The sequence below is a fragment of the Astatotilapia calliptera genome, chromosome 15 (genome assembly GCF_964374335.1).
Source record: "Astatotilapia calliptera chromosome 15, fAstCal68.1, whole genome shotgun sequence".
In the NCBI taxonomy this organism is placed as follows: domain Eukaryota; kingdom Metazoa; phylum Chordata; class Actinopteri; order Cichliformes; family Cichlidae; genus Astatotilapia; species Astatotilapia calliptera.
Genome location: NC_137436.1, coordinates 21,626,268 through 21,636,985, shown reverse-complemented (window position 1 = coordinate 21,636,985; position 10,718 = coordinate 21,626,268). Strand labels below are relative to the sequence as shown.

Sequence of the window (10,718 nt, the reverse complement as noted above, 5' to 3'; positions counted from 1 at the left end):
CTCAACAGATGTTTACTTCATCCCAATTACAAGACATATGAACAGCAAACATGGTTAATTTTTTCCCTTTACCTTTGTTAGATCACATTTATGAATTAATGTGCTTCTCGTTTTTCTTTTATATAAAATGTTATAAATAAATCAGTTATAATCAAATGGAGTGAGTGGAAAGACACAACACATTTACACGTGAAAAAATAATTAATTGTTTAATTTTTCTTTTGAAAAAAACTGAACACGGGTATCACAGACCCGAACACCATACAAGGGTTAACCAATTATTGCAAACTTTCTGTAAATTCAAAAAACTTCATTTCACTTCTCAAATATCACTGTGTGTGTCTCCTATATCAGCGGTCCCCAACCCCCGGGCCTCGGACAGGTACCGGTCCGTGAGTCGTTTGGTACCGGGCCGCGAGAGTTGAGGCTCAGGTGTGAAATGTATGGTTTTCAGGGTTTTTATCGGTTTTCAGCGTTATTTTGTTATCGTTAACTCTGTTTTCCTGGGTCTTTTCACATGTGTTATGAATAAATCTTCTTTTTTCGGTACCGGTAATAGTTTTATTTTGTTGTATTTATCCGCGACACCTTAAAGGCCGGTCCGTGAAAATATTGTCGGGCATAAATCGGTCCGTGGTGCAAAAAAGGTTGGGGACTGCTGTCCTATATGATATATTTAACTGACGTTTTTTATTGTAACAACCAACGATTTATACAGGAAAATAAGTGTTAACAAGGTTGGCCAAACTTTTACATCCCACTGTGAGTGTGAGTGCAAGAACCGATAAGCGGGACTGAGATCAAGCAGACAATTGGAGCAGGAAGCAGGAATTGGACTACTGGGAACCGATTTTCTGCAAGTACCGGTTCTCGACTCCCATACCTATGGGAAAACTATTGTTTGGTATGGGGAAATTAATTCATATTGTCTTACAGTGTAATTCATTTGCATCGTAGAAATTACCATGTAAATGACCAGGTTAATTTTGCTCTGGATTGCTTCCCTGCACCTTCAGATCGGAGATGGGTTCTGACTGTTTCCCTGTTCTTTGCTATGTTATTTATAAGTTCTTACCAAGATAATGTGAGAGCAGTTTAAAAATAAATATGTTTTAGTGTTACAGCAAGTTGTGAGTATTTTGCAACAGCATTACTCAAGTTAAATAGACAATCAGTAATATTTTGTAATATTTTAATAAAAAACATGCTTCTTCCGTACAGACATGACTCATATCAAAACCACCATCACTATACTCTCCAGAGCAGCTGCTAAAAGAAAGGAGAATAAATAAGAGTTCATATCTTGTATTGATTTATTATCGTGAAATAAAACTAAACTACGGTAAAATTTGATTTGAATGAGCAAATCTCATCTCTCATCCGAGCTCCCTTCTCTCCTCAAAAGTGAACAAGACAAAAGATTCTTAAACTCCACACTTGGGGCAGTAATTCATCCCCAAGCTGGAGTGGGCACTTGACCGGGTGAGGACCATGACCTCAGACTTGGAGGTGCTGATTCTCTTTCCTGTCATGTCACCCTCGGCTGCGAGATGCTCCAGTGTGAGCTGGAGGCCACTACCTGATGAAGTTATGAAAATGATTCATTTAACATGTTTGTGGTTCTCACAATAAAAAATACTTACTTGCTTGAATTTTAGGTTTTTTGTGTTATTTTAGGCCAATTGTATAAATACACTATGTTAACATGAAAAAATAACTGTAAATTTAGACGTGAGGTTGTACTGAAAGCAACGATACCACAAACAATGCAAAGAAAACAATTTTTTAAGGGGAAATATAAAGGTAAAATCCAAAGCAGTCAAAAACGGCCAACTATACCCTGGACCCCAAGAGAATGTGGAACAGGGAAAACAAACAGGTCCAAACAATCACAGGATAACAAGATAAATGAAGTAAAACTAAATGCAAAACACAGGGAACAAAAGACTGCCAAAATAAAATGAGGCGTAACAAAGTAAACATCTTACATCAAGACATAAACTAAATAACTTCGAAGAGCATGTGTACAAGAATCCAAAACAGCTGTAACAAACTGCGGTTAAAGGAGCACAGAGAAATATTTGGACAAGCCCGGACCCAGAGGCCTGCTGCTAACATAGCCACCGGTTGACTGTCTGCTTGTGAATTATCTATGCTGTGCAATGATTCCTACATCTCAGTCTGTCTGTATTTTAAGCTAATTTAAAAAAAAAAAAAGATTTAGTTTTATAAATCTCATAGAGTACAGATAATGCAACAAACAGTATTACTTAACCAGGCAACATCTAAATTATAAATCAAACACAATGTTAATACCAGCAGCCTGACACTTTTTAGGTCCCTATCCTACTGCCAAAACAACTGTAACAGATCTGGGTATGGACATGCATGTGGGATCCCAGAGGGTTTTCTCTGTTCTTTGGCACCAAGGCGTTGGCAGCAATTCTGTGGCTTGTGTGGGATGTTGAACGATGTCACTGTGGGTCGAGCTTCTTTCAGTAGATTTTGGGACTGGGAAGAAACCTTGTTGGGTTAGATTTTAATCATGTTCCATGAATCAATAACGAGCATTTTTTGTGGCTAAGCTGAGTGCACTGACCTACTGAGAGGCTACTTACATTCAGGAGTACCTGCCGTGGTGTGCAAACTACTGCTAACAGTTAAAATGAGACAACTTCTTTTCCCTCTCAGTCATTAGTTTGACAACATGTTGGCCGCAAAAATAAAAAAAAGTGTTTTCATGTCACATGAAAGGAAAAAATGAACTATTTTTTTAAAACAAAATTTATATTTGAAAAAATATTAATGTATGTAGTTATATACAGTAAACAGTAAATGGCATATTTCTCCCTTTTCTGTCTAAAATCTCAATGTCATGTTTTTCCCTCAGATACAGTCTCTTCTTATCTTATTTCTTTACATGGTCTCACATTCTTTAGAAATCCCAGTGTCATCTCTGTCAGTAAAAGCTACGTAATGTGTTCTAATTTGATGTCTGCCAAAACTTGTCAGAACTGGTCTTTTTACATGTGTCAACACGCCATAACCACATGTTTGACTGCTTGTATCCCAGCAACCCTTGATCTGTCTCTCTTCTTTTCTTGAGTCTAAATTCAAACGTATTTGTGCAAGAAGAGACAAAACGGCCAAGAAAAAGTTTTAATGGTAATAATTATGAATCATTTTGGCAGATTGAGTTTAAAGTTCACCATTAGATACATTACAGTCGTCTTTTGTGGTTCCTAAAGCCTTCCAGAAGTTTTCCATCCGTGCCATCATTTTCAGTCACAAATATACACTGAAAGGCTTTTAGCTCTCCGTTAAGAGTGGAACCAGCAATTTTTTGACACTTTTTACCTCATTAATTAATTAATAGAGCCACTTGTCACAACAGTGACATTCACTCATAACCCCATAGAGGAGCTGTATTTTGGCCTGAATGTGTTTTCACCCACATCTGAACATCATGGAAATGTTTTCTTTTTGTTAATTTAATTAGCTGTTGTATGCAAATATATTAACATATATCCACATATACATGTACACCAAAATTTCTGATGTGCCATCAGCAGAAAATGAAGATTAACATGTTGGTGCAGAAGTAAAAATACACAAAATATTTACAAAATGCCTCATGCAAACAAAAATATAAAATGCCAACTTGTGTTAGTCTTTTTCACAACTTAATTTACTGCTACAATATATCTAGGGTATGAAAACATTCGGAATTTCTAAGAAAACAATAAGTGTCACTTTTTGTGAAGTGATTTAAGTCTGAATAATATAATGTAATTCTTATCCACAAAAAAGGCACGGTTGTATTCATATTTGTGCTGATGGGGAGAATTATGTTGTTGTTTTTTCCTGCATACCAAAAAACCCAAATATTGGCAGCCCCAAAAGGAAAGCTAGCAGGGTGGTAATAATGTTTTTTAACCATCTGGTTCAAAAGGCCAGAAATAAATAATAAGGACTCTGCAAAGATTCCTTTCAAGGAAGGTAAGGACTCCCTCCTACTCTTTTACTCTCTTTTCTTTATGTCCAGAGTGTGTAGTCATCCATCAAAAGGCCATTTTTTTAGTGTGGATTTCTAAATGTACTTTTTAAATGTAAAATGCAGATTGAATGATATGGTAACACAAGAATGAAGCATATTGACTTTGCAGCTGAATTCATTAGGGTCACAGATAAACAAATAATATTTTCAAAATGTCACATTTACACAACTTTCAGACAAGTAAACAAAGTAATCACTGCAGGGTGCTAATATTTATTGCTTCTAACTCTGTCTCCTTATTATTTACATTTTTGCCTTAGCTTATGTATCAATGTCCTCAGTTTGTTTTTTACCCATAACTCAAAAGAATTATTTAACTCAGTTATTACACTTGTAGTTATTCATTATTTTCTTACGACAAAGAACTATAACAAATACTGCTATTCCAAATAAGTGCATAAGTGTTTGTACCTTGCAGTGACTCATTGTTAACCCACAGACGATTTAAATTGTAGATGAAAGCAGGGAGCATAGACTCACCAGATTCCAGCTTATTGACTACTTAAATCAGGGAGGTGTCTATTTACTGACAGACAGTTACACCAGACATACCCTCACTCGGCGCGCTACATCTACTGATGGTGTCATTAAGGTGAGTAATTTCACCCATGTGACTTATATAGAAATGCTGGGATTTCTGGGACTAAGTCAGGGTGAAGATTAGTTCAGGTTGAGTGTATGACTCACGTGTTACATTGTAAGAGTCGTTTGTGGGCGTGGCACTTTGTGAGCAGAGCTTTCAAGGTGGTATCATCAAGGTGTTCCCAACATACCGTAATCCATTTACTAGAAATAATCTCAGGATGAATATATATACATATCTCTATTCACACGTCACAAACAGTTCAGTACCGACCAGCCACAATGTTAAAGCCACCTGCCTAAAATTGTGTAGATCCTTCCCATTCCACCATTTGATGATGTGAAGCCAATCAGAAGACACATGACTGAGAGCGAGACTTACTTCTGACTGTGGATAACCTGAATGTCTGCTACATGGCCCAGTATAAGACAAAATAAATATGAATATAAAAAATAATTATTATATTGAACTGTTATGAGCTGGAAATGATCATGTCATGATAATTTCCCTGTATGTACTTTTAAAATGACGTATTAATCACCTGCAGACTGAGGATCCCCTAAATGTTATCTAACAGATGGTGTGAAAAACAAAAACTTGTTTCACTGTTGTGGCTTAGATAAAAGCTGTGTTGGTATAATTTGACAGAAGAACAGATGTGCATACTTTGGCTGGGAGGCATTCTCTTAGAGAAATTTCAAACTTTGACCCCTGTGCTATATCCATAGAGCTGATAAACTAATATATTTTTTCATTTTTTACTTCTGTATATTTGAAAATCTTAAGAAAGTAGGAATTCAAATATATATATGCCTTGTCCTCATAACACATTTTAACCATTGAACCATTTTTTTCAACCTGCGGCTACTATAGAGTGAAACCACACTCTGTATGGGAACTCTCCCTTCTTTGTTTTCATAAACATGAAATGACAGTAGCATTTGTAGTTCTGTTTGACTTTCCTGTTGAGCTGACCTGTGGAGTTTCTTTTACTAAAAATGGGAAGTAATTGGATAGATAAAGTGCTTTGAACTTGGTGCTAGAGAAGCAGTAGACAAGTGGGTCGAGCAGACAGTCTATGTAGGAGAGGACCACGAGGCCATCAAAGGCCACTACAGCTTTGTGCTCGATGTAATCAGGCATATCTTTGACCCGAATGGTAAGCAGAACCATCCTGGCTATGGTGCAGGGGAGGAAACAGAATGAAAAGAGCACCATGACAGCAGTGACCAGAAATACCGCTCTCTTCAGCTTGGTCCTATCCCCGACTGTTTTTTTCCTGAGTCGGTTGACGATGCGCACAGTGCAGTAGAGCAGGATGACAAACGGGATCAGGATCTGAGTAAAGATTACAGTCTCTCTGATGCCATCCACCACATCCTTAGATAGGGGGATAAAAATAAAAGGGAATGTCAGCAGTCTAACCTCTGTTTAAAAATCACTTTGCATGACTGCTGTGGAGGATTCCTAGATTTAAAACAAAATTAAACTCTTATTAAACTGTTATAAGTATTAAGACACAATGACCTTAATTTATGCACGTGTTGTCTACAGTAAGAGAGAATAAGGCATGAAACAAGTAAGCATTACCTTGATCACGGTAGCATTTTCTTTAATGAGGCTGTAAGAGCAGTCAAAGTTTTTGAGCATGGTGGGGATGGTGAGAGGCAGAAGCAGCACCCAGATGAGGACAGAGATCTGTGGAGACTTCTTAAGCGCTTTTAGGGGACTTTTTCGACCAGGGTGCACCACATGAAAATACCGATGGATGGAAGTCGCTGTTAGGAAGGCGATGCTAGCTCCACGGTTTAAAAACAACATGAAAAGCATGGCTTTGCAGACAGCGTCATTGTTACTATTTCTAACTCCCTGGATGAAGGTATAGGCCTTTATGGGCAAGCAGATCAGCAGGAGGATGTCAGCCAAAACCAGGTTGAAGAGGAAGATATTATTTGTGCTGGATTTCCAAAACCTTAGCTTGAAAATAAAGAGGTGGATGACAGATGCATTCAGAGGCAAAGCCAAGATAAAAATCACAATTATTGCGGCTGCATAGAACTTGTACACTTGTATCTCGGCAGCTTCATCGTCTTCAAGAGGTTGTTCAGTTCCATTGGTGCTTTCCATTTTAGCAGTCAAAAAACAAATTGCCTGGGGGTCAGCAAATATTAATTCCAAGCTTGAAAACAGAAACAGATTCTACCCTGGAAGCATAGAGCAAAGCATTGTCTCTAAAGTGAAGAGGAAATCACTTCAAAGATCGAGTTCCATCCTGCAATCAAAACAGAAGAAATCCTGTCAAACAGGTTTCCTCGGTGTCTTTAGTTTTGGTCCTTTTTAAAACTTTAGGTTTCTTCTTTCAGTCCTTGAGTCATTGCTACTTTATGTCCTTTCAGGCGAAAGTCAGTACCAGTTCCAGTTAAATCTGGAAGTAAGTCAGTGTGCAGGTACAGTAGGCATCTCTTTTGTACTGCTGCTCTGCCCCCAGTTTGTAGCTCCTCCTTATTGCATGAGGGGGTGAGTCACCAGCTGTTATTGCACTGTTAGACCAACGGGACTTACATAGACCAAAACTCACTTGTAAAATAGATATAGAATATAGAATACAAACAATTCAAACATCTAACTACGAAGCAAAAGCACCTTTGTTTTTTAATCATGGCATGTAAACAAACTTTCTGTGTAGCCTCGTTAAGCCCTGACAAGGTCTGTGTAACCAAGTTAAAACAAGCACTGATAGCACCAGCTTGACTTTTGACAGCGTGACAGCGGTATGGGGAAACATTGTGGGAACATTTCAGGTTTTTGAGAAAGAATTAACCATCTTGCCTTTGCTAAGCTACTGTGTCACTTAGTTTATCTAGAATGACAGCTGTCAAGCATCTCAGCTCAGAGATTTTTGCGTTTGTATCACTTTTAAAAGTGCAGGCCTCTTATGCAGATGCTAAAAATGCTACTTGGGGATGTTTGGGGAAAAACACGGGGTGGGGGTGGGTGGGGGGTGTATTGGCCTTAGGCCTCACTTTGCTCTGCATGCCTTCACTGCTTCAGCAAGTCCAAGCATCTCTAAAGAGTTAGATTCTCCCTCCAGGGTCATTGTGAAAACAATACTATTCATGATTTTAACAAGACTGGCTGAAAGACAGTTTTAAATAGTCTTTTAACTTTCTTTTGCTATCTTTAATTTTTCTTTTTGTTTAAAAACATATAAAAAATTAAGGCATAATGTTCTTATGATAAAAGTATCTTGAAAGAGAGAACACTGTCAATAGAGAACTTAGATGTAGATGCTTCTGCTTTTATAAAATATTAAGAGCAATACTGTAAAACCACGTGATCAATGTTTTTTAATCAATATTTGTAGCCTGTCAGACGTTAACCTGCTGTTTCCAGATTTTCAAGCCCACTTTTGAGTCCACTAGCATTCAGTTGTAACGTTGTACTTAAACTAACTAACGTTGATTAGTTTGATTATATTCAATTCAATTGAATTTTATTTATACAGCGCCAAATTACAACAACAGTCGCCTCAGGGTACTTTATATTGTAAGGTAAACCCTACAATAATATATATTGAGAAAACCCCAACAATCATATGACCCCCTATGAGTAAGCACTTTGGCGACAGTGGGAAGGAAAAACGTCCTTTTAACAGGAAGAAACCTCCGGCAAAACCAGGCTCAGGGAGGGGCGGGGCCATCTGCTGCAACCAGTTGGTGTGAGAGAAGGAAGAGAGGACAAAAGATGAGCTGTGGAAGAGAGTCAGAGATTAATAGCAAGTATGATTCAATGCAGAAAGGTCTATTAACACATAGATAGTGAGAAAGGTGACTAAAGAAGAAATACTCAGTGCATGATGGGAATCCCCCAGCAGCCTACACCTATTACAACATAACTAAGGTAGGATTCAGGGTGCCTCTCACACTGTACAAGTCACCGACCTTGGATTTAGCAAAACAGCCCCAGACCATCAAACTTCTTCCTCCATGTTTGACAGTTGATGCCAACACTGTGGAACCATCCCTTTGATACTCGATGGCATTCAAAGATCCTGCGTGGTGAACCGAAGATTTCAAATTATGATTCATCGGTCCAGAATACCTTCTTCTAGTCTTCAGTAGTCCAATGACAGTGTTTCATGGCCCAGGCAAGCCTCTTTGTCTTATTCTGACATCTTAGCAATGGCTTTCTTGCTGCAACTCGTCCTGTCAAACCTGCAGCTCAAAGTCTTCTCCTCACAGTTGAAACTGAGACTTGCTTACCACGACCACTATCAAGGCTGTGCTTGAAATGGTTGTCCTGTGAGCCGCCTATCACGTAAGCCGTTAACTCTCAGAAACCTGTCCTCTGATTCAACTGTGGCTTTGGGTCTGCCAGACCTGTTCCTGTCACAGTTTGCCCCAGTTTCTGAGTGCTTTTGATTGTGAAGGAAACTCTACTCAGTGACACCTTGACTTTCTTTGCAATTTCTGTGGAAGAAATACCTAAATTTTTTAATGTTATGAGGGTCTTTCTTTCTTCCATTGTTAATTGCCTTTTTCTCACCATTTTTGTAGCATCACACTACTTTCTGCAGTACAATACTGTTCTACTGGTGCTCACGAACATATGGTACCAAGGTGTGTTCCAACACTACTTTTATCCAGGCAGAGTAATCCAGGCAATTTGAAACACCTGTAGGAATTAGTAGCACCAGCTTTTAAGGCTTGGTCAACCACAATTGCTGCAGAACAGCTTTAATTTGTTAACCATTTTGTGTTCCCTGAAAAAGGCCTTTTTCAGAACAGTAAAACCAGAGTTAACCCTGCATGCTGAAGTGGCAACCCCTAACTCTACTCCAGTAAATTTAAGTAAATGTTAATGCTTGGAAAAATGTACTTCTAAAAGTACTTTTATTGCACCATTTTCATTTACTCATGAGCTGCTGTAACATGAATCAAATGGCTGAATTGCCACCTCAGCATGCAGTCAAGTTCAATAGAGCAGCGGTACCGGGGTACTGGTTTCCAAGGTTTTTATCGTTAACTTGGTTTCCCTGGGTCTTTTCCCGTGTTGTAGTTGTGTATCTTATTTTGAAAGAAATATTTATGCATTACCATAGCGTCCAGAGAGCATTAAGGGGCAGAGAGGAGGATGTTACTGTCAATGTTGTTGGTGCATTTCAGGAGGACGCTGCTAATAAAGTTACACAATAACACAGTAAATTTGCATTTATTATTATATTTACAAAATACCACACTTTTTGTCTTGGTCGTATCATTTTATTTTGTTGTATTTATCCGCGACACCTTAAAGGCCGGTCCGTGAAAATATTGTGTAGATTGGGTACATAGCCCCAAGTGCGATAGGAGAAGGATCGTTGAGTGCGAGGGGAACTGACCTGAAAAATAGGATCATGGCCAAGCTTGAAACCTGGATCCCCCGTAGCCGGTTACCAAGATTACGTGAAGTACCCTCAGAAGGTCTGCTAGATGATGTTAATGCAGCACTACGGTTGCAGTAGATGGCCGTAGTGATCGATGTAGCGGTTCCGAATGACAGCAATATCAGGAAGAAGGAACACGAGAAGCTGGAGAAATACCAAGGGCTCAGAGAAGAGCTCGAGAGGATGTGGAGGGTGAAGGTAACGGTGGTCCCCGTGGTAATCGGAGCACTAGGTGCGGTGACTCCCAAGCTGGGCGAGTGGCTCCAGCAGATCCCGGGAATAACATCGGAGATCTCTGTCCAGAAGAGCGCAGTCCTGGGAACAGCTAAGATACTGCGCAGGACCCTCAAGCTCCCAGGCCTCTGGTAGAGGACCCGAGCTTGAAGGATAAACAGGGGCGTGCTGGGTGTTATATATATATATAAACATAAAAACATTATTATACACTTAAGTAGCTTTTAACAATGCTGCAATTATTAGTTTTTATTGGCATGTAAAATTCTTGGTTAAATGAATGAAACCACACCTGTACATTCTTTACGCCACAAACTATTGATTTGACAGCTATTCTGCAGCATTGCTTAACAAACTGCTTCACATTGGTTAAAGAAACATGTTTCACAACACCAACTCTCCCGCTTGGCTTTTGAAAC

General features: G+C 38.9%; 1 protein-coding gene across 1 annotated transcript; it reads right to left on the bottom strand.

Annotated features, from left to right (window-relative positions):
* Nucleotides 1–5,350: 5,350 nt before the first annotated feature.
* Nucleotides 5,351–7,081, bottom strand: gpr31 (G protein-coupled receptor 31). The gene is made up of 2 exons (XM_026143651.2): nucleotides 6,231–7,081; nucleotides 5,351–6,020 (listed from the first exon to the last, which is right to left on the bottom strand). Exons 1-2 carry the CDS (start codon nucleotides 6,765–6,767, stop codon nucleotides 5,556–5,558), a joined length of 1,002 nt encoding a protein of 333 aa, XP_025999436.1. The 5' UTR covers nucleotides 6,768–7,081; the 3' UTR covers nucleotides 5,351–5,555.
* Between the last annotated feature and the right edge of the window lie 3,637 nt (nucleotides 7,082–10,718).